The 27,598-nt window shown below is 45.5% G+C and overlaps 1 protein-coding gene across 1 annotated transcript; it reads right to left on the reverse strand.

The window, feature by feature from the left end:
- Nucleotides 1–7,543: 7,543 nt before the first annotated feature.
- pacs1a (phosphofurin acidic cluster sorting protein 1a) lies at nt 7,544–26,723 on the reverse strand. Its single transcript, XM_020465185.2, has 23 exons — nt 26,148–26,723; nt 22,645–22,732; nt 22,185–22,274; nt 21,915–22,040; nt 21,577–21,721; nt 20,627–20,718; nt 19,735–19,818; nt 19,415–19,632; nt 19,221–19,314; nt 18,275–18,352; nt 15,898–16,034; nt 15,163–15,298; nt 14,848–14,952; nt 14,616–14,722; nt 14,324–14,478; nt 13,864–13,974; nt 13,529–13,637; nt 13,400–13,442; nt 13,182–13,224; nt 12,678–12,810; nt 12,310–12,542; nt 9,225–9,344; nt 7,544–9,131 (listed from the first exon to the last, which is right to left on the reverse strand). Exons 1-23 carry the CDS (start codon nt 26,300–26,302, stop codon nt 9,013–9,015), a joined length of 2,721 nt encoding a protein of 906 aa, XP_020320774.1. The 5' UTR covers nt 26,303–26,723; the 3' UTR covers nt 7,544–9,012.
- Between the last annotated feature and the right edge of the window lie 875 nt (nt 26,724–27,598).

Raw genomic sequence — 27,598 nt, forward strand, 5'->3', positions numbered from 1 at the left:
TGAGTAGGCTGCATATATTTCATGACTAGAAGCTCAAAAGACGAAAACTTCTTTTTTTTTTTGTGTAAATTGAAATTTGCTATCGTAAATGTTAGCAACAACTCCGCCTTTGCGGGATGCACGGGGGATATGGTCACTAGTGTAGCCAGGAGGTGAGGCCTCATTTAACACAGTAAATTCATCAGGCTTAAGCCATGTTTCAGTCAAGCCAATCACATCAAGATTATGATCAGTGATTAGTTCATTGACTATAATTGCCTTTGAAGTAAGGGATCTAACATTAAGTAGCCCTATTTTGAATGTGAGGTATCACGATCTCTTTCAATAATGACAGGAATGGAGGAGGTCTTTATCCTAGTGCTAATGCTAACACCGCCATGTTTAGTTTTGCCCAACCCAGATCGAGGCACAGACACGGTCTCAATGGTGATAGCTAAGCTGACTACACTGACTGTGCTAGTGGCAGACTCCACTAAGCTGGCAGGCTGGCTAACAGCCTGCTGCCTGGCCTGCACCCTATTTCATTGTGGAGCTAGAGGAGTTAGAGCCCTGTCTATGTTGGTAGATAAGATAAGAGCACCCCTTCAGCTAGGATGGAGTCCGTCACTCCTCAGCAGGCCAGGCTTGGTCCTGTTTGTGGGTGAGTCCCAGAAAGAGGGCCAATTATCTACAAATTCTATCTTTTGGGAGGGGCAGAAAACAATTTTCAACCAGCGATTGAGTTGTAAAACTCTGCTGTAGAGCTCATCACTCTCCCTAACTGGGAGGGGGCCAGAGACAATTACTCGATGCCGACACATCTTTCTAGATGATTTACACGCTGAAGCTATGTTGCATTTGGTGACCTCTGACTGTTTCATCCTAACATCGTTGGTGCCGACGTGGATAACAATATCTCTATACTCTCTACACTCACCAGTTTTAGCTTTAGCCAGCACCATCTTCAGATTAGCCTTAATGTTGGTGGCACTGCCCCCAGGTAAACAGTGTATGATCGCTGGATGATTCGTTTTAAGTCTAATACTGCGGGTAATGGAGTCGCCAATGACCAGGGTTTTCAATTTGTCAGAGCTAATGGTGGGAAGCTTCGGCGTCTCAGACCCCGTAATGGGAGGAGTAGAGACAAGAGAAGGCTCAGCCTCAGACTCCGACTCGCTGCTTAAGCATTCCTACAGCATTTCCCTCCAGAAACCATGAGAAAGTTGTCCGGCTGCGGGGACCGTGCGAGGGGATTTGTACTAACGTTACTATCTGTACTTACTGGTGGCAGAGACGCAGTTTCATCCTTTCCTACACTGAAATTACCCTTGTCTAACGATTGTGTCTTAATCTGAGATTGCAGCACAGCTATCCTCGCCATAAGGCGATCATTCTCCTGTATATTAAGAGTACAGCGACTGCAATTAGAAGGCATCATGTTAATGTTACTACTTGGCTTCGGCTGTTGGAGGTCCTGACGAACCATGTCCAGATAAAGCATCCGGAGTGAAAAAATTGAATGAAAAAAAGTTGAGTGAAGGAAAAACTAAAAATATACACGGTAATTAAAAAGTAAAAACCGTAAAGTTGTCAGGTAGCAAAGTAAGGTTGGCAACAAAACGCACAAAACGCATAGCAACACGTTAACAAGTCTGCAAGTTGTGACCGGAAATGGCGTCAAAAAAAGTCAGAGCAACGCTCCAGCCACAGAGAAGGGCGAGGGAGAGAGGGATCTCTCCCCATCATATGATGAGTTGAACCTTACTTACTCTCTCTCTCTCTCTCTCTCTCTCATTCTCTCTCGATTTTTCCCTCTTTCCTTATCACTATCTCTCCTTCCCTCAGACTGTCCTCTGTCTAGGTTCAGTCCTTCCCTCAGACTCTCCTCTGTCGTGGAAGGATCAGAATTTGTTGGTAACATTTGTAAGCTGTGTAATATTCATCAAATGTGTGTAATTTACTTCTCATCAGAATGGTATTTTTGTGTAATTCTGTGGTGAGGTTGCAGTTATCTGTTCTATGTCAAAACTAAGTTGCATGGGCCGCTGAGAGGGGAGAGGTCAAAGTGTCATCATGTGTAAACATATCTTTTACTCCCTACCTTTTCTAGAGGGGAAAGAAGGGTTGCTGTGTCTGGAATCATTCTATGCTCCCTCTTATGTTGTTTCTATCTTAACCTATAGCCTCACCCTCCTCTCCGTGAGTTTGTCCAGGAGTTGGTATTTAGAGTGGGTTGTATATAAATGACAATTTGATATATGCCTGTTGATATGGAGGATTTGGTTTATGGTTCTGGGGTTTGGGAAAGGAGACAAAGCTGAACGATGAATTATGTCTATGCTGTCTGACTATGTGTGTCTTTGCTATTAAAAGGAACTCAGTTGCATTGTAAGGGGGCTCTTAGAGAATTCAGGGGGAGACACTGAATTTATCTGAGAGTCACAGGATTATGATAGAGCTCGTATAATTAAAGATGGACTTTTATAACTAACTCTGACGTGTGTGTGGTTTGCTCCCATGATTTGGTAAATAGAGGACATTTCCACGACACCTCTCTGCATGTTCAGTCCTTCCCTCAGACTGTCCTCTCTCTAGGTTCTTCCCTCAGACTGTCCTCTCTCTAGGTTCAGTCCTTCCCTCAGACTGTCCTCTCTCTAGGTTCAGTCCTTCCCTCAGACTGTCCTCTCTCTAGGTTCAGTAATTCCCTCAGACTCTCCTCTTTGCATGTTCAGTCCTTCCCTCAGACTCTCCTCAATCAATCCAAAATGTATTTTTGATACTGTCGCAAAGCTAACTAAAAAGCAACATTCCCCAAGAGAGGGTGGCTTTCACTTCAGCAGTAATAAATTCATGAACTTCTTTGAGGAAAAGATCATGATCATTAGACAGAAAATTACGGACTCCTCTTTAAATCTACGTATTCCTCCAAAGCTCAGTTGTCCTGAGTCTGCACAACTCTGCCAGGACCTAGGATCAAGAGAGACACTCAAGTTTTTTAGTACTATATCTCTTGACACAATGATGAAAATAATCATGGCCTCTAAACCTTCAAGCTGCATACTGAACCCAATTCCAACTAAACTACTGAAAGAGCTGCTTCCTGTGCTTGGCCCTCCTATGTTGAACATAATAAATGGCTCTCTATCCACCGGATGTGTACCAAACTCACTAAAAGTGGCAGAAATAAAGTCTCTCTTGAAAAAGCCAAACCTTGACCCAGAAAATAAAAAACTAAATTGGCCTATATCGAATCTTCCATTCCTCTCAACATTTTTTGAAAAAGCTGTTGCACAGCAACTCACTGCCTTCCTGAAGACAAACAATGTAAACTAAATGCTTCAATCTGGTTTTAGACCCCATCATAGCACTGAGACTGCACTTGTGAAGGTGGTAAATTACCTTTTAATGGCGTCAGACCGAGGCTCTGCATCTGTCCTCCTGCTCCTAGACCTTAGTGCTGCTTTTGATACCATCGATCACCACATTCTTTTGGAGAGATTGGAAACCCAAATTGGTCTACACGGACAAGTTCTGGCCTGGTTTAGATCTTATCTGTCGGAAAGATATCAGTTTGTCTCTGTGAATGGTTTGTTCTCTGACAAATCAACTGTACATTTCGGTGTTCCTCAAGGTTGTTTTAGGACCACTATTGTTTTCACTATATATTTTACCTCTTGGGGATGTCATTCGAAAACATAATGTTAACTTTCACTGCTATGCGGATGACACACAGCTGTACATTTCAATGAAACATGGTGAAGCCCCAAAATTGCCCTCGCTAGAAGCCTGTGTTTCAGACATAAGGAAGTGGATGGCTGCAAACTTTCTACTTTTAAACTCAGACAAAACAGAGATGCTTGTTCTAGGTCCCAAGAAACAAAGAGATCTTCTGTTGAATCTGACAATTAACCTTGATGGTTGTACAGTCGTCTCAAATAAAACTGTGAAGGACCTCAGCGTTACTCTGGACCCTGATCTCTGTTTTGACGAACATATCAAGACTGTTTCAAGGACAGCTTTTTCCCATCTACATAACATTGCAAAAATCAGAAACTTTCTGCCCAAAAATGTTGCAGAAAAATGTATCCATGCTTTTGTTACTTCTAGGTTAGACTACTGCAATGCTCTACTCTCCAGCTACTCAGATAAAGCACTAAATAAACTGCTAGAATCCTGACTAGAGCCCAAAAATGTGATTATATTACTCCAGTGCTAGCCTCCCTACGCTGGCTTCCTGTTAAGACAAGGGTTGATTTCAAGGTTTTACTGCTAACCTACAAAGCATTACATGGGCTTGCTCCTACCTATCTTTCTGATTTGGTCCTGCCGTACATACCTACACATACGCTATAGTCACAAGACGCAGGCCTCCTAATTGTCGCTAGAATTTCTAAGCAAACAGCTGGAGGCAGGGCTTTCTCCTGTAGAGCTCCATTTTTATGGAATGGTCTGCTGACCCATGTGAGAGACGCAGACTCGGTCTCAACCTTTAAGTCTTTACTGAAGACTCATCTCTTCAGTGGGTCATATGATTGAGTGTAGTCTGGCCCAGGAGTGTGAAGGTGAACGGAAAGGCTCTGGAGCAACGAACCGCCCTTGCTGTCTCTGCCTGGCCAGTTCCCCTTTCTCCACTGGGATTCTCTGCCTCTAACCCTATTACAGGGGCTGAGTCACTGGTTTACTGGTGCTCTTTCATGCCGTCCCTAGGTGGGGTGTGTCACTTGAGTGGGTTGAGTCACTGATGTGATCTTCCTGTCTGGGTTGGTTCCCCCCTTGGGTTGTGCCGTGGCGGAGATCTTTGTGGGCTATACCCGGCCTTGTCTCAGGATGGTAAGTTGGTGGTTGAAGATATCCCTCTAGTGGTGTGGGGGCTGTGCTTTGGCAAAGTGGGTGGGGTTATATCCTTCCTGTTTGGCCCTGTCCGGGGGTATCATCGAAGGGGGCCACAGTGTCTCCTGACCCCTCCTGTCTCAGCCTCCAGTGTTTATGCTGCAGTAGTTTATGTGTCGGGGGGCTAGGGTCAGTTTGTTATATCTGGAGTACTTCTCCTGTCTTATCCGGTGTCCTGTGTGAATTCAAGTATGCTCTCTCTAATTCTCTTTCTTTCTTTCTCTATCTCGGAGGACCTGAGCCCTAGGACCATGCCTCAGGACTACCTGGCATGATGACTCCTTGCTGTCCCCAGTCCACCTGGCCGTGCTGCTGCTCCAGTTTCAACTGTTCTGCCTGCGGCTATGGAACCCTGACCTGTTCACCGGACGTGCTACTTGTCCCAGACCTGCTGTTTTCAACTCTCTAGAGACAGCAGGAGCGGTAGAGATACTCCTAATGATCGGCTATGAAAAGCCAACTGACATTTACTCCGGAGGTGCTGACTTGCTGCACCCTCGACAACTACTCTGATTATTATTATTTGACCATGCTGGTCATCTATGAACATTTGAACATCTTGGCCATGTTCTGTTATAATCTCCACCCGGCACAGTGGAGAAATAATTTGATTTGATTTGAATGGCACTAACCCTCACCCTCTGATCCAACAGGTCCCAGATGTGCTCAATGGGATTGAGATGCAGAACACTGACATTCCTGTCTTGCAGGAAATCACACACAGAAAGAGCAATATGGCTGGTGGCATTGTCATGCTGGAGGGTCATGTCAGGATGAGCCTGCAGAACGGGTAACACATGAGGGAGGAGGATGTCTTCAATGTAATGCACAGCGTTAAGATTGCCTGCAATGACAACAAGCTCAGCCCGATGATGCTGTGACACACCGCCCCAGACCATGATGGACCCTAATGCACGTTCACGCAGATGAGCAGGGACCCTGGGCATCTTTATTTTGGTGTTTTTCCAGAGTCAGTAGAAAGGCCTCTTTACTATCCTAAATTTTCTGTGACCTTAATTGCCCACGGTCTGTAAGCTGTTAGTGTCTTAACGACTGTTCCGCAGGTGCATGTTCATTAATTGTATATGGTTCATTGAACAAGCATGGGAAACAGTGTTTAAACCCTTTACAATGAAGATCTGTGAATTTATTTGGATTTTTACCAGTTATCTTTGAAAGACAGGGTCCTGAAAAAGGGACGTCTAGTTTTTTTGCTGAGTTTATATGCATCACTGTCTGCAGTTTATGATTTGCAATGTTAGGTCACTAGTTCCACTACAGTGAGAGTAGTTAAGCTAAAGCACTCGTATCAGGACTTTTAAAAAGTGCTTTTTATTCTCATTGATTAGGGCACAAGGAGCAAAGCCTACCTCTCATACCCACTCAGGAAAAAATAAATAAAGTACTTGGGGATTTGGTGTCAGATGTTGCTGATTGTGAATGTTGCAGATGCCATCTATTTATGTCACTAGATCCATCCAACTCTCTTGTCTTACTGAGCTGTGTGATCATCGCTGTCAAATGTCAGGTTTTGGGGTCAAGTCACTAAATCAAATTTTACTACTTGCAGATGTAAAGTATCTTGGGGTATCGTCCGGAATATATTAGTGTGTTCTGGCCAAGACAGTGTGGGGGGAACTGAGGCTAGAGGAGACTAAATGAATATATTAGTGTGTTCTGGCCAAGACAGCGTGGGGGGAACTGAGGCTAGAGGAGACTAAATTAATGTATTAGTGTGTTCTGGCCAAGACAGTGTGGGGGGGAACTGAGGCTAGAGGAGACTAAATGATGAAGTACTATATTAGATATTGTTCTTCCTCCACTGGTCAAATCCAACTGTGGAGAAGAATAGAGCAGGCTGTAGGAGAGGGTGTAAGTTGAGAGGTTCAGCATCTGGTAGAACATTACTGTATTAGAACATATGGGATAAAGAGGGACAATGAGATAAAGCTCAATTCATCACGTCATATGCATGCAAAGTAGCATGTGGAATCCTCTGGTTGTGAGTAGCAGAAAGTTGGAGAAATGTACAGATGGAGATGCAGAGTGATATCTAGTGATAGGCATCTCAACTGAATAAAGTGTTTGAGCAAAACTGTTCTCATGTTCTCCTGGTTCTTACTGTACTTACTGTTAGTTGCGGTCATTCTATGCCATCCCATAATCTCCCACCTATACAATAGCTTCCATTTTCCCAACCCATGCATCGTACACACTATCTCTACCTCTTTTGCAGTACTCATTCCTCTTTAACAGATACTTGACATTGATCCTTGGTGGTAGTTTGAATCTTACCGGTTTAAAAATTCTTATTATTTTTATTATTTTTTTAAACGAGCCCACCCCCTCAGTCTTCTGAAGATAACGTGGAAAGGAAAGGTCATTGGATTGCCTCTGGTGCAAGGCTTCAACAAGAGCATGAGGTGTTTGGCTCTGAAGATATCATCTGACCCCTTACACCACAGTGTAAGTAAGATCCACTTGTCATCAGACACGTTTTCGACTAGTAGATACAAGGATGCATTTGATTTATTGACGTGATTAGTCATAATTCCTTGTCTTGAACTCCTTGCAAGTTTCCAACTTTAAGCTTTAAATGACTAGACAGTCTTCCATCTCTCACAATGAGTCATCGTTAAACAATAGTCCAAGAAACAATAGGAAAACAAGTGTATAAGTTGTGATAATTTATTTCTTCAGGTCAAAAGGACATGTCAATATTTTTTTAAGATTACCTAAAAATGGACGACACCGAAGCTCCATTTCAAGCATATCAGTAACAAAAGGACATCTGCAGTGCTCACACTATAGTACATGTACCATTATAAAAATACGTGTTTGACCACCACAAGCTTTGAAGTAAACTAAATATTTTAGATTTCTGTAGTGTTTTAAGTTTTTGTTTCTATGACAACCCATGCCTATATGCACATAAATTCACAAGAGTTTGGGGTGCTCACACACACGCTTGTGCCACACACACAAAAAAGTATCTCACAGAAAAATTATGAAAGGCTTTCTGAAAACAGGTCCAACTATTAGGATCATGGCAAGAAGAAGAAGAGAAACTCCTCATCCCTCCAGCATCAAATAACAGAGATTATGGCCTCTTCTTAGTGGCGTCAATCCATGTCATCATGTAACAACTCTCCTTGGTCCTGTAACAACTCTCCTTGGTCCTGTAACAACTCTCCTTGGTCCTGTAACAACTCTCCTTGGTCCTGTAACAACTCTCCTTGGTCCTGTAACAATAATGCTTGTCTGGGTTGGCCTCTAGGTGGCGGGCTTGTCTGGGTTGGCCCCTAGGTGGCGGGCTTGTCTGGGTTGGCCCCTAGGTGGCGGGCTTGTCTGGGTTGGCCCCTAGGTGGCGGGCTTGTCTGGGTTGGCCCCTAGGTGGCGGGCTTGTCTGGGTTGGCCTCTAGGGGGCGGGCTTGTCTGGGTTGGCCTCTAGGGGGCGGGCTTGTCTGGGTTGGCCTCTAGGGGGCGGGCTTGTCTGGGTTGGCCTCTAGGGGGCGGGCTTGTCTGGGTTGGCCTCTAGGGGGCGGGCTTGTCTGGGTTGGCCTCTAGGGGGCGGGCTTGTCTGGGTTGGCCTCTAGGGGGCGGGCTTGTCTGGGTTGGCCTCTAGGGGGCGGGCTTGTCTGGGTTGGCCTCTAGGGGGCGGGCTTGTCTGGGTTGGCCTCTAGGGGGCGGGCTTGTCTGGGTTGGCCTCTAGGGGGCGGGCTTGTCTGGGTTAGCCTCTAGGGGGCGGGCTTGTCTGGGTTGGCCTCTAGGGGGCGGGCTTGTCTGGGTTGGCCTCTAGGGGGCGGGCTTGTCTGGGTTGGCCTCTAGGGGGCGGGCTTGTCTGGGTTGGCCTCTAGGGGGCGGGCTTGTCTGGGTTGGCCTCTAGGGGGCGGGCTTGTCTGGGTTGGCCTCTAGGGGGCGGGCTTGTCTGGGTTGGCCTCTAGGGGGCGGGCTTGTCTGGGTTGGCCTCTAGGGGGCGGGCTTGTCTGGGTTGGCCTCTAGGGGGCGGGCTTGTCTGGGTTGGCCTCTAGGGGGCGGGCTTGTCTGGGTTGGCCTCTAGGGGGCGGGCTTGTCTGGGTTGGCCTCTAGGGGGCGGGCTTGTCTGGGTTGGCCTCTAGGGGGCGGGCTTGTCTGGGTTGGCCTCTAGGTGGCTGTCTTGTTGTAACCAAACAGCCCCACTGGCAGGTACTTCACATGAGTGGGCCACTGGGCAGCCAGCTGGAAGAACTTGACATCAGTCCACTCCACACCGTCAACAGACACTGAAAAATAACCAATAGTTCCACGACTCCCATCTACAAGCACCTAAAAACAACCAATCATGTTGAAGCTGACCCTAGACGGGTTCAGCGTACCTTTTAGGCTGGTCTGCTGCTGCTTGGTAGAACAGATGAGTCTGGTGATGCCCTCTACCACCTGGCTTTTACAGTCTACATCCCTCTCTTTGGGCTTCTTGCCCAGGAATATGGTGGAGACTGTGGATAACACACAGAGGGGGAGGGGGTCAAACCAAAACATTTAACAGCATGTACCAATTGCAAGGTTCTCATTGTAGTTAGTTATTACATTTTCTACACTACATAAGGTGCTGGTGTTTACGGACATATTCAATCCATCCTTATCCCAGTCTGCTGTTCCCACATGCTTCAAGAGGGCCACCAGTGTTCCTGTTCCCAAGAAAGCTAAGGTAACTGAGCTAAACGACTACTGCCCCATAGCACTCACTTCCGTCATCATGAAGTGCTTTGAGAGACTAGCCAAGGACCATATCACCTCCACCCTACCTGACACCCTAGACCCACTCCAATTTGCTTACCGCCCCAATAGGTCCACAGACGACGCAATCGCAACCACACTGCACACTGCCCTAACCCATCTGGACAAGAGGAATACCTATGTGAGAATGCTGTTCATCGACTACAGCTCAGCATTTAACACCATAGTACCCTCCAAACTCGTCATCAAGCTCGAGACCCTGGGACTCGACCCCACCCTGTGCAGCTGGGTACTGGACTTCCTGACGGGCCGCCCCCAGGTGGTGAGGGTAGGTAACAACATCTCCACCCTGCTGATCCTCAACACTAGGGCCCCATAAGGGTGCGTTCTGAGCCCTCTCCTGTACTCCCTGTTCACCCACGACTGCGTGGCCATGCACACCTCCAACTCAATCATCATGTTTGCAGACAACACTACTGTGGTAGGCTCGATTACCAACAACGACGAGACTGCCTACAGGGAGGAGGTGAGGGCCGTCGGAGTGTGGTGTCACGAAAATAACCTCACACTCAATGTCAACAAGACAAAGGAGATGATCGTGGACTTCAGGAAACAGCAGAGGGAGCACCCCCCTATCCACATCGACGGGACAGTAGTGGAGAGGGTAGTACGTTTTAAGTTCCTCGGCGTACACATCATGGACAAATTTAAATGGTCCACCCACAAAGACAGCGTGGTGAAGGTGGCGCAGCAGCACCTTTTCAACCTCAGGAGGCTGAAGAAATTTGGCTTGTCACCAAAAGCACCTAAACTTTTACAGATGCACAATCGAGAGCATCCTGTCGGGCTGTATCACCGCCTGGTACAGCAACTGCTCTGCCCACAACCGTAAGGCTATCCAGAGGGTAGTGAGGTCTGCACAATGCATCACCGGGGGCAAACTACCTGCCCTCCAGGACACCTACACCACCCGATGTCACAGGAAGGCCATAAAGATCATCAATGACAACAACCACCCGAGCCACTGCCTGTTCACCCCGCTATCATCCAGAAGGCGAGGTCAGTACAGGTGCATCAAAGCAGGGACCGAGAGACTGAAAAACAGCTTCTATCGCAAGGCCATCAGACTGTTAAACAGCCACCACTAACATTGAGTGGCTACTGCCAACATACTGACTCAACTCCAGCCACTTTAATAATTGAAAAATTGATGTAAAAATGTATCACTAGCCACTTTAAACAATGCCACTTAATATAATGTTTACATACCCTACATTACTCATCTCATATGTACAGTGGGGAGAACAAGTATTTGATACACTGACGATTTTGCAGGTTTTCCCAAAAAATCCAGAAAATCACATTGTATGATTTTTAAGTAAATAATTTGCATTTTATTGCATGACATAAGTATTTGATCACCTACCAACCAGTAAGAATTCCGGCTCTCACAGACCTGTTAGTTTTTCTTTAAGAAGTCCTCCTGTTCTCCACTCATTACCTGTATTAACTGCACCTGTTTGAACTCGTTACCTGTATAAAAGACACCTGTCCACACACTCAATCAAACTGACTCCAACCTCTCCACAATGGCCAAGACCAGAGAGCTGTGTAAGGACATCAGGGATAAAATTGCAGACCTGCACAAGGCTTGGATGGGCTACAGGACAATAGGCAAGCAGCTTGGTGAGAAGGCAACAACTGTTGGTGCAATTATTAGAAAATGGAAGAAGTTCAAGATGACGGTCAATCACCCTCGGTCTGGGTATCCATGCAAGATCTCACCTCGTGGGGCATCAATGATCATGAGGAAGGTGAGGGATAGGGCCATGTATCGCGAGATCTTGGCCAACAACCTCCTTCCCTCAGTAAGAGCATTGAAGATGGGTCGTGGCTGGGTCTTCCAGCATGACAACGACCCGAAACACACAGCCAGGGCGAGTGGCTCCGTAAGAAGCATCTCAAGGTCCTGGAGTGGCCTAGACAGTCTCCAGACCTGAACCCAATAGAACATCTTTGGAGGGAGCTGAAAGTCCATATTGCCCAGCGACAGCCCCGAAACCTGAAGGATCTGGAGAAGGTTTGTATGGAGGAATGGGCCAAAAATCCCTGCTGCAGTGTGTGCAAACCTGGTCAAGAACTACAGGAAACGTATGATCTCTGTAATTGCAAACAAAGGTTTCTGTACCAAATATTAAGTTCTGCTTTTCTGATGTATCAAATACTTACGTCATGCAATAAAATGCAAATTAATTACTTAAAATCATACAATGTGATTTTCCGGATTTTTGTTTTAGATTCTGTCTCTCACAGTTGAAGTGTACCTATGACACAAATTACAGACCTCTACATGCTTTGTAAGTAGGAAAATCTGCAAAATCGGCAGTGTATCAAATACTTGTTCTCCCCACTGTATATACTGTACTCGATACCATCTACTGCATCTTGCCTATGCCGTTCTGTATCATCACTCATTCATATATTTTTATGTACATATTCTTCATCCCTTCACTTGTGTGTATAAGGTATTTGTTGTGAAATTGTTAAGTTAGATTACTCGTTGGTTATTATTGCATTGTCGGAACTAGATGCACAAGCATTTAGCTACACTCGCATTAACATCTGCTAACCATGTGTATGTGACAAATAAAATTTGATTTGGACAAACTGCATGTGAAGGACAGTCCGCTATTTCCCTACTCCTAGTCCAGCCGTTCTCCTCACCTTTCTTGTTCTTCTCCTTGGTGACCATGGTCATGGCCATGGTGTTGGGCTGGTTCTCAGTGGAGCCCCCTCCTGGCAGCCTGCTGACCTGCAGGGAGCAGAAGGCACTCTTCAGCGTGTTCTTGGAGCCCTTGTCACACCGCTCCCCATCCTTCTTCCGCTCTGAGCATGTCGCTACCCAATAATCCACCGTCAGCCCAATGGTGTCCACCCCATGGGACATATTAGGGCTCCTGGTTGAGAGAGAGCGAGAGGTAGAGAGTGGAAGAAACAACTCTTGTTCAACAATGTACTAAAAACATGGGTTTAACAGCAGGGATGGTAATGAACTGTTCATGTCTGACTGTTGTACGCTGTGGTTGTCTTACACCAGTCCGCTGCTCAGGGAGGGAGATGGGGGTGTGGAAGCTTCTCTGGGCATCCCTGTGGGAGATCCATGAGATTGTGGGGAGGTAGAGGGAACAGCCAAGCTAACACTAACAGCCTCCTCAGTGTCTCCACCTGTAGGCCCAAATCAACACGGTCCTTAAAACTGCCCAGAGACAGTCTGGGGAGAGAAAGTTAAACATTAACAGACATTATAAACTGGGTGATTCAAGCCCTGAGTGCTGATTGGCTGACAGTCGTGGTATATCAGACTGTATACCACGGGTATGACAAAACATTTATTTTTACTGCTCCATTACGTTGGTAACCAGTTTATAATAGCAATAAGGCACCTTGGGGGTTTGTGGTATATGGCCAATATACCACGGCTAAGGGCTGTATCCAGGGACGACGCGTTGTGTTGTGTGTAAGAACAGCCCTTAGCCGTGGTATATTGGCCCTCAGGCCTTATTACTTAAATAGGTAGTCCAGAAATATGAACCCACCTGAATACGCCAGAGTCGGTTCAATCAACCCTACTTTCACCACCTGTCTCACACACAGGGACCAGTTAGTTAGAATCAGCATACCACTCCAGGGATGACTTGAGAATATTTTGGATATCCCTTATCTGTTGCTTTACATTGCTTAAATAAAAATTCAGGCTACAGGCATTATTTGCAACATCAGTATCGCCGAAAACCATCAGTACTGATTTACTTACCCCAACGAAGGGAACAAACTTCTGGTAAGAGTCTTCGTCATATCTGGTAGGGTGAAAATAATGGCCAATAAAATATGTTCTTCCTGGTTAACATTAAGGTCATATAAGTACGTAGGACAGTCCACCCACCTCTTGTTCTCGCAGGTGAGCATGGCCTCAGCGATAGGTAACTGGTGTGTGACAGAGACGCTGCTGATGTACTGCCTGATCCTTGCTGCCACGTCCACTCCGTCTGCAGCTGGAGCCGACGGGAGGGGAACAGACAGTAAGGCTGAGTCAATCTGTAGGGAGAACAAGCCTGACTGGATCTCAACTGTCCCCAAGCTAAAGAAGATGTGGGGCAGCTTGCACTTGTTTTCTAGTCTAATTGATATGTTGATCAAGTTCCCAAAGGCACATGCTTGAATACTACCAGCTCAGTAAGACAAGTGCAGAGAGAGAGAGAGACAAAGAGAGAGATTTACTGGAGCGAGGGGGCTCCAGGCCGCTGAACAGATCTTTCCAGGAATTGTCCAGGAACACAGAACTGTAGCGAGGGTCCAGGGAGGCCAGGTGCTTGGCTACAGGGTGACAGCCTGGAGGCAGAGTAGAGGTAGCCACACAGTGAGTCACGGTTCATACACCCAACCCTCTCAGTACTGCAGCACTGAGCAGCCCACTCTACTGCAGCACTGAGCAGCCCACTGTACTGAGCTTCAGCTGCATGGGGCATAATGAGTGAAGCAACTCACTGTCAGGAGGAGTTATCAGAACATGAGAGTGGGTGTTTTTGTAAATCTTTGTTTATGCGTCACCTGAACAGGCTTATAAATAATCATTTCATAAACATAACTCTAGATATGTACCATACGGTGTCTCACAGCAGTCACATTGTATATCTTCTAGACCCAAGCATTGTGTTAAACATCTCTCCCTTTCTCTTACCCAGGGGGACAACCAGGAAGTGGATGAGGCTGAGCCAATCGGATGTTTTGTTGGCCAGCTGACTGACAAAGACGTGTAGGACGGCCCCCAGGTAGCTCTGTCCCCCTACCACCACCACCTTGACCGGCGGCGGCGTGGACGAGTTACAGTTACAGCTGCAGGAAGGGGTCAGGTTACTGGAGCACATGTATAGAAGAGGCTCATCATAGGTCGCCATTACTACACAATGAATTCAACACACACAAAGTGTGTCGAAATTGAACCGGCGAGTATTGATTATTTGGCTACTCACAACTTCTGGATGCGTGTGAGGAGGGTGGTGAGGACAGCCTGAATTTCCACCCCACAGGAGGTACACACTACTGGCTGCTTCTGGGCCAGTAGCACCTCACACACATACTGCACACGTTTACCAGAGGACACAAACATACAGACACAGATTAACACAAATGTGCAAGTAAATATGTCCACAGGGAGTGGAGAAGTGAGGGACAATGCTGAAGAGCAGCAGGGATGGTAATTACCTGTCCCTGCCAATCACTGGTGTTGACCAGGACTAGGCTGTCTGGTAGGGCAGTGTCTGAGGAGAAGACCAGATTCAGCTGGTCATACACAGCCTTCCTGGGCACCTACCAACACACACACACACACACACACACACACACACGTTCACCAGTCAAATACTGGACGCACACATGCTTCAATGAAATAGATCAACACAACAGAATTACTACCAGTCAGAATCACCCCCTGCAAACAGAGAATCCCCATTTAAAGACTTAAAGACTCCAGGGTGAGTATGGGTACGGACTAGTGGACTGGCTCTGGTTAGGGGTCACCTGTGGGGTGCGGCTGAGCTCTGGTGACCTCTCGTTGTCAGAGCTGTTGGTGCGTTCGCTCAGTGGTTTGGACAGCGCTCGCCTCTCCTTCATTGGCGTCCCACGTCTCTGCCTGGGTGTGTGCCCACCATTCAACCTGGAACACACACACACAGTCAGTGCCCACACAGACACTATGACAGAAAGTGTGGAGTGCATGTGTGGCACTGACAGGTAGTGTGTGTGTGTGTGTGTGTGTGTGTGTGTGTGTGTGTGTGTGTGTGTGTGTGTGTGTGTGTGTGTGTGTGTGTGTCTCCACATGCTTCCCATCCAAAACAGTTTGGAACAGTTTGGTGCATATATTAAGATGACATTTTGTGACGTTTTTGTTTGTTTTGGTCTCCAGCAAGGGTTTTTTCAGAAACCAAAGTTGACGCCCCTCCGTCAGTCATTGGTCAACAGTAGGGATTCTTCAATAAAGTCTTTGTTGTCATTCAACTCGAGACGACTCGTTTTCATGCAAATATTTTCATTAAGAAATACTGTACCAAACATCTTAGTTAGATGTAAAATTGTGCGACTACGATCTCCTCTGCAAAAACTTCAAAATTAATGACAGATTACTTGATGGACAAACAGTACTATTGACACTTTTTTCAAAAATTTCAGGCGAACGTATTTTAAGGGAGTATGCGAGCACACTCGTTCAGTTTTAGGCGCCAGCGAACCAAAGCATGTGGAAGATTTTAGACTGACCTGGGGGAGGGCATGGTGGTGTGGCTCTCACTGTTGCTGCTCCTCAGTTCCCTCGTCGGGGTCCTGGGTAGCTTCTCTGGGACAGAGACAGTGATGCAGGCGGTTGTCTCCAGTAACCCCTTCGGATCAATCAGCTCCTAAACAAACCAACAGACTAGTGATGGGAAGTTCGGCTCTTTACTGACACCGGTCTTTTCAACTCATTCAGTCAAAAGAACAGATCTTTCGACTCATTTCGTTCATTTGAGTCATTACTTCTTAGGGCTGAGATCCCGTTAACGGGATCGATATGACAACAGCCAGTGAATGTGCAGGGCGCCAAATTCAAACAACAGAAATCTCATAATTAAAATTCATACATACAAGTATCTTACAAGTATCTTATACCATTTTAAAGGTAATCTTGTTGTTTCAAATATGCTTTACAGTGAAAGCACCCCAAACAATTATGTTAGGTCAGAGCCAAGTCACAGAAAAACACAGCCATTTTTCCAGCCAAAGAGTGGAGTCACAAAAATGAGAAATATAATTAATCACTAACCTCTGATGATCTTCATCAGATGACACTCATAGGACTTCATGTTACACAATACATGTATGTTTTGCTCGATAAAGTTCATATTTGTATAAAACAACCTCAGTATACATTGGCACGTTATGTTCAGTAGTTCCAAAAACATCCAGCGATTTTACATAGAGCCACATCAATTTACAGAAATACTCATTATAAATGTTGATGAAAATACAAGTGTTATACATGGAACTTTAGATAAGCTTCTCCTTAATGCAACCGCTGTGTCAGATTTCAAAAAAGCTTTACGGAAAAAGCACACCATGCAATAATCTAAGTACATAGTTCAGAGCCCAAACAAGCCGAAAAGATATCAGCCATATTGTGCAGTCAACAGAAGTCAGAAATAACATTATAAATATTCACTTACCTTTGATGATCTTCATCCGAATGCACTCCCAGGAATCCCAGTTCCACAATAAATGTTTGTTTTGTTCAATAATGTCCATCATTTATGTCCAAATAGCTACTTTTGTTAGCGCGTTTTGTAATCAAATCCAAAGTCACGAAGCGCGTTCACTAGTTGCAGACGAAATGTCAAAAATGTCCATTACGGTCCGTAGAAACATGTCAAACGATGTATAGAATCAATCTTTAGGATGATTTTAACATAAATCTTCAATAATGTTCCAACCTGAGAATTCCTTTGTCTTCGGAAATGCAATGGAACGGGAGCTACCTCTCACGTGAACGAGCGCCACGAGTTTGTGGCACTCTGCCAGACCACTGACTCAAAGAGCCCGCATGAGCCCCTCCTTTACAGTAGAAGCCTCAAACAAGTTTCTAAAGACGGGTGACATCTAGTGGAAGCCTTAGGAAGTGCAACATGACCAATATCCCACTGTATCTTCAATAGGGAATGAGTTGAATATCGACCAACCTCAGATTTCCCACTTCCTGGTTGGATTTTTTCTCAGGTTTTTTCCTGCCATATGAGTTCTGTTATACTCACAGACAAACAGTTTTAGAAACAATCCAAATATACTAATAACATGCATATATTAGCAACTGGGACTAAGTAGCAGGCAGTTTACTCTGGGAACCTCTGGGCACCTTATTTATCCAAGCTACTCAATACTGCCCCCAGCCATAAGAAGTTTTAACATTCAGACGCTCGTTCACATGTTGTTCACCATAGGGGCCTTTGTTGGAGCTGTCATTTGTGACGGAGACTTTAAACAATGTACATCTGTTGATTGTAAGGTATTCAGATCAGATGATTAAAGATGCATTTAAAACAAGGTCTAGACTCTTGGTGGAATGCAAATTTCAGCCCCCCAAAATATTTGTTCCCACGTTCTTGTTGAGCAGAGGCTGTGTATGTTTCGGTTTTACAAAGCTGTGTCCCTCATAACATTCAATAATCTAATATTTGAAGTAATTCTTGCACCATGCGATCAATGATCAGTAATTCTTGCACCATGCGATCAATGATCAGTTCTTAACAGATTTTTCTTCTCTATGCTCATGATCTCTTTTTCTGTGCATCTATGACAGACAGCTGATGGTAGGAGCAGGTCTCTGGAGCTGCTGTTGGAGGAGCGTGTATTAACCCTGCTGTACGACTAGAAAATCAAACTAACTACTATAATAAAAAACGAATCATGACTAGAGTCCGGTAAAAAAAAAAAGAGTTGTTTGCGAACTGCACATCACTACAACAGATAGCCAGACAGACAACCAATAGACAGACAGACAGACAGACAGACAGCAACACATAACACTGAAATGCACAGGACACAAATGAGAGAGGGAGAGTAAGAGAGCAGAGAAAAAGAGTGTATGTGGGGAGTTGGATGGTCTCACCTGAGTGTCTGTCTTAGAGTCATCCAGGTTGCGTGAGCGAGTGCAGTTCATCTTGCCTGATTGGGGCGGATCTCCTTGCTGCAAGTCAGACAGCAAGAAAACAGTGGTCAGACAGCAGGAAAACAGTGGTCAATGGGAGTGGACTTAGATGACCAGCTAACTGTACTTTGCTCCAACTCTACTCCAACTCTAACTGTACTCTACTCGTACTCGTACTCTACCTGTACTCTGCTCTACCTGTACTCTGCTCTACCTGTACTCTGCTCTACCTGTACTCTGCTCTACCTGTACTCTGCTCGTGCTCCAACTGTACTCCACTCGTGCTCTGCTCCTACTCCAACTGTGCTCTACTCTACCTGTGCTCTATACCCTACTCTGCTCCAACTGTACTGTACCCGTGCTCCAACTGTACTCTCCTCTACCTGTGCTCTAGTCTACCTGTACTCTACTCTACCTGTACTCTACTCGTACTCTACCTGTGCTCTAATCTACCTGTGCTCCAACTGTACTATACCCTACTCCAACTGTACTCTGCTCCAACTGTACTCTGCTCCAACTGTACTCTGCCCTGCTCCAACTGTACTCTGCTCCAACTGTACTCTGCTCCAACTGTACTCTGCTCCAACTGTACTCTAACTCTACCTGTGCTCTACTCTGCTCTGCTCCAACTGTACTCTACCCTGCTCCAACTGTACTCTACCCTGCTCCAACTGTACTCTGCTCCAACTGTACTCTGCTCCAACTGTACTCTGCTCCAACTGTACTCTAACTCTACCTGTGCTCTACTCTGCTCTGCTCCAACTGTACTCTACCCTGCTCCAACTGTACTCTGCTCCAACTGTACTCTGCTCCAACTGTACTCTGCTCCAACTGTACTCATACTCTGCTCCAACTGTACTCATACTCTGCTCCAACTGTACTCATACTCTGCTCCAACTGTACTCACTGGGCTCAGGGTGTCTTTGGGCAGACTGCACCTGCTGTTCAGACTGCCAAACTCGGTCTGCGAGCTGGACTGGGATATGCCCTCAAAGAAGGGCCTGGACGGTCAGAGAGAGTAGAGGTCACCAGAGTTCTGTTAGGTGGATGTTTGTGAGAACATACATGTGTTAGCTACAGATAAGTCCGGTGTGTCATGACCTGAGCTTGGGTTTGGGTGTGCTGAGGATGCTGTCCGTCTCCTCCATCTCTGGGCCGCTGTCACTGTGGTTGTACATCTCTAGACTGTCATAGAGCTCATCCAGGTCCTCCTCCACATCACGGATGTGCTCTTGGGACACATGCTTCAGGCCAAAGTCCACCTCATCAGACACTTTAAACCTCTTTAACAAGGCCACAAACTTCTGCTTGATGTTGGGCTGCCGGGTTAAAGGAACACATAGATATGAAATGGTGTGACTAGAAGAGTGGCAGGTAGTCACAACAGCAAAGACAGACAGATCAGTAAACTTAATGCTTACATGACCTCTGGTGATGGAGGCTGCAGAGGTGAGTTTGCGTCTGTGCTTCTTCTTCCTCATGTCATCTTCTTCGTCGAACAGATACTGAAACAGAGGGAGGATCAACTTAGTGGTCAAACTGGACAGGCACCCCATCAAACTGGACAGACACCCCATCAAACTGGACAGACACCCCATCAAACTGGACAGGCACCCCATCAAACTGGACAGGCACCCCATCAAACTGGACAGGCACCCCATCAAACTGGACAGGCACCCCATCAAACTGGACAGGCACCCCATCAAACTGGACAGACACCCCATCAAACTGGACAGGCACTCCATCAAACTGGACAGGCACCCCATCAAACTGGACAGGCACCCCATCAAACTGGACAGGCACCCCATCAAACTGGACAGACACCCCATCAAACTGGACAGACACCCCATCAAACTGGACAGGCACCCCATCAAACTGGACAGGCACCCCATCAAACTGGACAGGCACCCCATCAAACTGGACAGACACCCCATCAAACTGGACAGACACCCCATCAAACTGGACAGACACCCCATCAAACTGGACAGGCACCCCATCAAACTGGACAGGCACCCCATCAAACTGGACAGACACCCCATCAAACTGGACAGACACCCCATCAAACTGGACAGACACCCCATCAAACTGGACAGGCACTCCATCAAACTGGACAGGCACCCCATCAAACTGGACAGACACCCCATCAAACTGGACAGACACCCCATCAAACTGGACAGACACCCCATCAAACTGGACAGGCACCCCATCAAACTGGACAGGCACTCCATCAAACTGGACAGACACTCCATCAAACTGGACAGACACTCCATCCAAACCCATCCCCCCCCTCCTCTCCCTCCTCCTCCTCCTCACCTGGATGTGAGCAGGGTCATCACTCCCGTCCTGCTCTGATGAATAGCTCTCTTCCTCTTCCTCAGAGTAGTTGTCAATGTCAGGGGAGCGGTCTGTGAGTTACAGGGAGCCAGAGAAGAGATACGTAATGTATAGGTGTAGGATAAGGAGATGAGGGGGAGGGGAAGAAAGGGGAGGAGAAAATGATGAGGGGGAGGGGACGTGAATACATTATGATGAGAATAGTATGTAAACCTGGTGTTACGTGAGTAAGGCAGTGGCTGATTGAATGGCTAAACCTGGTGTTACGTGAGTAAGACAGTGGCTGATTGGATGGTTAAACCTGGTGTTACGTGAGTAAGGCAGTGGCTGATTGGATGGTTAAACCTGACGTTACGCGGGTAAGGCAGTGGCTGATTAGATGGTTAAACCTGGTGTTACGTGAGTAAGGCAGTAGCTGATTGGATGGTTAAACTTGGTGTTACGTGCGTAAGGCAGTGGCTGATTAGATGGTTAAACCTGGTGTTTCGTGAGTAAGGCAGTGGCTGATTGAATGGTTAAACCTGGTGTTACGTGAGTAAGGCAGTGGCTGATTGGATGGTTAAACCTGGTGTTACGTGAGTAAGGCAGTGGCTGATTGAATGGTTAAACCTGGTGTTACGTGAGTAAGGCCGTGGCTGATTGGATGGTTAAACCTGGTGTTATGTGAGTAAGGCAGTGCCTGATTGGATGGTTAAACCTGGTGTTATGTGGGTAAGGCCGTGGCTTATTGGATGATTCCACTGACTGACCATGGTGTGGTACTGGTACCTACATGTTGAACTGTTCAATACACTGATATTGTGGATACTTACAAACAATTCTATACAAGCACATTGCCCATTGTTAAAAATATTTCTTGGGTCCATGTTGAAGGCCTTACTTCCCTACAGTTTGTCTCCTATGCTCTCTTTGGGTCTCCCTTACCTTACCTGACAGTTTGGCCTTGGACACCTCGTAGTCGATGGGCTGGCTGGAGAGCGAGTAGACCCTCATCTCAGCCACAGTCACAGCCGTGTCCTTCACTGTGGTGTGGAGAGCCAACACACGGGCTCCCTCACTGGGATGCTGCATCACCTGGGGAGGAGGTGGGGGGAGAAGAGAGAGAGACAATGGGGGGTAACAATTACAAAAGAGGGGGAGAGAGGGAAACGACAGGAGACGAAAGAGACACAGTAGTGTAGATGCAGAATGGCGTTTTATACAAACAAAAGCCTCAATGATCGTAATTATTGCAGCTAACAGCTGGGGTGAGGTGAAGCCCTCTTACCTCTGCCATGTTGATAAGGCCCAGAGCCAGGGTCTTATAGCCCAGAATGGTGCGGTTCTTGTACCTCTTCCTCCTCTGCAACATGATCTGCAATCTGTTGGCATCTCGTTTCAAAAAATGTGGATACTGGAGGAAGTAAAGATGGTGAGGTTGACAGAATCAGAGGCACTGGAAATATAGTCTTTGGAAATTTTAAAAAGCATCTGCCTCTCGTCCACACACCATTTGCATACGCATAACTGTCTGTGCAAAACCCCCAGGGTAACTCACTTGCAAGGAGAATGTCAGCTGAAGATCAGTCTCAGTAAGTCCAGCCGATGCCAACAGGATCTCATTGGAACGCAAAATGCGCTTTGATCCCTAAGAGGATATTCCACACATTATACATCTCCTTATACGTCTCCTTATACGTCTCATTATACGTCTCCTTATACGTCTCCTTATACGTCGTTATACGTCTCCTTATACGTCTCCTTATACGACTCCTTATACGACTCCTTATACGTCTCCTTATACGACTCCTTATACGTCTCCTTATACGACTCCTTATACGTCTCCTTATACATCCTTATACATCGTTATACATCTCCTTATACATCTCCATGGATCAACAAGTTCTGACTAGTCACTTGTGTAGAGTTATAAACACTAAAGAAAGTACTTCTGCAAAACATCCTACTACTCTACATCTATGTATACTTTGTGGAAGGGGGAATGTGAAGAGGGTCACCTGGAGTTTGACTGCAATGACAACAGAGGTTAGGTCTCTGTCCAGCTCCTGAAGCATCAGCAGCTTCTTCAGGGTAACAGTGAAGAGCCTGGGTTTGGAGAAAAGGGGATATTCATATGTATCTGTTTAGTCTGAACCAACTACATGAGGGAAGAAAGTATCAGTCTAGTCTTTGACAATGACATGTGTTTTTACTCACTAAAGCATTCGAGAGAGAGAGAGACAGGTGAGGGTTACCAGTGAACAGCTGATTGGGTTAGGAGATGTCTGGGTAATAATTTATATATTTCCTAAAACCATGCCAAAGACATGGCACTGGAGGCTAAATAGAAATAGATAAAGTGATTATAAGCCACCCAGGCTCCTTCTTAATTGCATTTGTACAAATTGATAACATATGATGAGGTGCATTCTCCTTTAAATAAGGACTTTACTGAGAATCAGAACTAGAGGGAGGAAACAAGAGTTACCCCAGCATCAAGTCAAGGCCAAAAGCCCAGCTTCAAGGTTCTATACATGAAAGAAAGAAAGAAAAACATTTCAACATACTATAAAAAGAGTGCACGGACCATTTTAAGAGAAACAAATCATTTTCATCCAGCTCTTCTTCAAATCCACACACATCCTCTCTCCATTTTCCCTGCCAGAGAGCAACCCCGCAGGCAGCCTTGACCCTTCGGAGGGGTCCGTCTACAGTCCACACACCACCCCCACTCCTACCCCCTCTTCTCTATTGCTACAAGACAAAAAGCAGTATCAGAAAAATGTGTAGCATTGGTAACATTTAAATCTGTTAGAAGTCGTAATGGATGAGTAGGCCCTGCTTAGCAACAGTCTGTAGGCGTATACATGTAGGAAGAAGTCATAATTAGCCAATCGTTTATGTTGCTTCTACTCAGTATGTGCTGTATAATTATTTATTCTGACAGCATGTTGTCTTCCTGTGGGGTTTAGGAGCAGCTGTCTATGGCACCCTGCCTGCACAACTGCTCAGGGATATGTTGATTTGGAGCCTTTACATCCTGGTCAGTTACGATCTTGGACTCCTTCTTCATGATCCTCCAAACATTGTTTTTCATTATACAGTTGAATGTTCTCTTCCTTTAAAAAGGTTCGATCTGCCACTTCTATATACATTTCTAGTCTTTTAAATCAATGATATACAGTGCATTCAGACCCCTTGACTTTTTCCACATTTGGTTACGTTACAGCCTTACTCTAAAATGGATTCAATCATTTTCTCTCTCTCATCAATCTACACACAATACCCCATAATGACAAAGCAAAAACAGGTTTAGAAATGTTTGCTAATTTATTCAAAATAAATCACATATGTATTCAGACCCTTTACTCTGTACTTTGTTGAAGCACCTTTGGCAGCGATTACAGCCTCAAGCGTTCTTGGATATGAAGCTTGGAACACCTGTATTTGGGGAGTTTCTCCCATTCTTCTCTGCAGATCCTCTCAAGCTCTGTCAGGTTGGATGGAGAGCGTCGCTGCACAGCTATTTTCAGGTCTCTCCAGAGATGTCCGGGCTCGGGTTGGGCCACTCAAGGACATTCAGAGGCTTGTCCCGAAGCCACTCCTGTGTTGTCTTGGCTGTGTGCTTAGGGTCATAACTCCTGTTGGAAGGTGAACCGTCGCCCCAGTCTGAAGTCCTGAGCGCTCTGGAGCAGATTTTCATCAAGGATCACTCTGTACTTTGCTCCGCCTTTCCCTCTATCCTGACTAGTATCCCAGTCCCCCCCGCTGAAAAACATCCCCACAGCATGATGCTGCCACCACCATACTTCACAGTAGGGATGGTGCCAGGTTTCCTCCAGACATAACACTTGGCATTCAGGCCAAAGTGTTCAATCTTGGTTTCATCCGACCAGGGAATCTTGTTTCTCATGGTCTGAGAATCCTTTAGGTGCCTTTTGGCAAACTCCAAGCGGGCTGTCATTTGCCTTTTACTGAGGAGTGGCTTCCGTCTGACCACTCTACCATAAAGGCCTGAATAGTGCAGTGCTGCAGAGATGGTTGTCCTTCTGTAAGGTTCTCCCATCTCCACAGAGGAACTCTCTGGAGCTCTGTCGGAGTGACCGTTGGGTTCTTGGTCACCTCCCTGACCAAGGCCCGTCTCTCCCGATTGCTCAGTTTGGCTGGGCGGCCAGCTCTAGGAAGAGTCTAGGTGGTTCCGAACTTCTTCCATTTAAGAATGATTGAGGCCACTGTGTTCTTGGAGACCTTCAATGCTGCAGAAATTGTTTGGTACCTTTCCATAGATCTATGCCTTGACACAATCCGGTCTAGCATTTCCTTCGACCTCATGGCTTGGTTTTTGCTCTGACATGCACTGTCAACTGGAGGGACCTTATATAGACAGGTGTGTGTGTTTCCAAATCATATCCAATCAATTGAATTTACCACAGGTGGACTCCAATCAAGTTGTAGAAACATCTCAAGGATGATAAATGGAAACAGGATGCACCTGAGCTCAATTTCGAGTCTCATACAAAAGGGTCTGAATACTTTGGTAATTAAGGTCTTTTTTTATATATTTTTTTGTAATAAAATTAGCAAACATTTCTAAAAAACATTTTTGCTATGTCATTATGGGATATTGTGTGTATATTGATTTAAAAAAAATCCCTCATCAATTTTAGAATAAGGCTGTAATGTAACAAAATGTGAAAAAAGTCAAGGGGTCTGAATACTTTCCAAATGCACTGCACAGTATAAACCCATTGATTCTTGTGTTGAAGAATAACTCAAATGCCTCATGAGCTTATCTCAACTGTCATATTCTATCAGAACCCAAAATATAAGCCTGATAATTCTATAGTTTGTAAACAATGTAATTGTGAACAAACACTGTATAGCCTCAAAACAGAGTTAAACCTATCATTTTGTTCTCATTGATGATAAGTCCTTGCATCCATAGCTGTCTATGAATTTGAGCCCCATCCCTCTACTGTTTTCCAAAACAATGGTGGGGTGTTCACTTTATTATGGTTTGAATTTAGGATTTCCCCTTTAAAGACACTCCCTAATATTCACTACCAGCAGCCTACCACAACCCGCTAATTGTATCAATGTGACTACAACACTTTGCAGACATTTTTATTTTATTTAACCAGGCAAGTCACCTGAATATTGATATTTACAGTCAATTGCAGCACTGCAAGTTGTATTATTCAAAATCAAATACAAAAATAGGCCTCTGCTGTTGAACTTGAATAATATTATTATATGATGTTATTTTCATGAACTCATTAATTTGTTGAACTTGTATTCTACCTAGGTCTACATAACTTCTCTCGTGGTGGGGAAACAGGTGACTTCGTCCCACTGATTCAACAGTATACCTAGACTACGTCTGACCGCAGAAGCCGATACTATGTAGCAACTTCTTTATAATAATGTCATTCGATTACGATTGTAAAAAACCTTGACTGTCAGAATCAGATGTTATCAGGGCACTTCAAAACGCCAAGCCATAGTTTTTAGACGGTCATACCTGGGCACACAGCTTGGAGAAGAGCGATCAATTTCCCAGGTTGCATACAGGTTCATTTGAACCGGACGGTTCGGGGAGATAGTTACTGTCTTGGACGGCTGCATATGTGGAGATGGCGTGCCCCCAATCCGCGGGAGACCCCCTCTCTCCGACATATTGAAGGTGTTTTAAATGTGGAAGAAAAATACCTTTCATTCAGTTTCCCGACTTGTGCATACCGATATTTTCAGCACACTCGGATGCTTTAAATTGCGCTTTCATAAAACAGAATTCCATTATTACTTCTCGCTTGTTTTTCTGTTCTGCAGTCCACATTTGATGCGATTAGGTCAAAAGTTCGACGTTTTTCATAGCAGGAAGCGGAAATTTGTTCTCCGGGGGGCACAAATGAATAGCTACGCCTCTCGTTAAAGATGCACTCCAGTCCTGGCAACAGTTCTTCTCAATAATATTAATGTGAGAGTTAGGGCGTCAGAGCAGGTGCATATGGTTTGCGTGCGTGCGTTCTCTCTCTCACACACGCCCGCATAGAGAGCTATTATTGTAACGCCAGCGTCTCAGAGCTGCCACACACACTAAGGAAAGGAGAGGAGGCATGATACCAGCAGAGTCAACCCAATTGGAACATCAGTGTATCCTACTCGTTGATAATTATAGCCTACATCTTACAATGCCCATTATGACCCCGTAGACATCTTATAAGATATTCGATGTTTCATGTCATTTTAATAAAACAAGGTTTCACCCAATAGAAACCTACAAATCTTATTAGGATATTTATTGCTTATAAGGTTGAGATAGCCAACATGTGATTGTGGAACTTTAAAGCAGTGGCTGTGTTAGATTAAGAAAATGAATGATCCGGAAAAGCAAAATTTACTTTATCGGATCAGAATCACCTTTATTTGGCAAACACATTTGCATATATGAATTTGACTTGTTGAAATGGTGCTGTCACAATAAACAGGATATACAGACGATAAACAGGATATACTGATGATAAACAGGATATACAGACAGATGATAAACAGGATATGCAGACGATAAACAGGATATACAGACAGATGATAAACAGGATATGCAGACTGTGGGATCACGCTCTCCTCAGCCAATGTGAGTAAGACCTTTAACAGGTCAACATTCACAAGGCTGCAGGGCCTGACAGATTACCAAGACATGTACTGTGAGCATGCGCTGACCAACTGGCAAGTGTCTTCACTGACATTTTCATTTTCAGTCCGAGTTTGTAATACCAACATGTTTTAAGCAGAACACCATAGTCCTTGTGCCCAAGAATACTAAGGTAACCTGCCTAAATTACTACCGACCCGTAGCACCCACGTCTGTAGCCATGAAGTGCTTTAAAAGGCTGGTCATGGCTCACATCAACACCATTATCCCAGAATCCCTAGACCCACTCCAATTTTCATACCGCCCTAACAGATCCACAG

This window comes from Oncorhynchus kisutch, linkage group LG29, assembly GCF_002021735.2.
Source record: "Oncorhynchus kisutch isolate 150728-3 linkage group LG29, Okis_V2, whole genome shotgun sequence".
Classification (NCBI taxonomy): domain Eukaryota; kingdom Metazoa; phylum Chordata; class Actinopteri; order Salmoniformes; family Salmonidae; genus Oncorhynchus; species Oncorhynchus kisutch.

Excerpts from the sequence above, each read along its gene's own strand:
- pacs1a (XM_020465185.2), bottom strand. The coding sequence starts at position 26,302 with ATGTCGGAGAGAGGGGGTCTCCCGCGGATTGGGGGCACGCCATCTCCA. Across the intron at positions 22,041-22,184 it reads AGCTGACATTCTCCTTGCAA|TATCCACATTTTTTGAAACG; the intron begins GTGAGTTACCCT and ends TACTTCCTCCAG. Across the intron at positions 12,543-12,677 it reads TCCCTGAGCAGCGGACTGGT|GAGCCCTAATATGTCCCATG; the intron begins GTAAGACAACCA and ends TCTCTCAACCAG.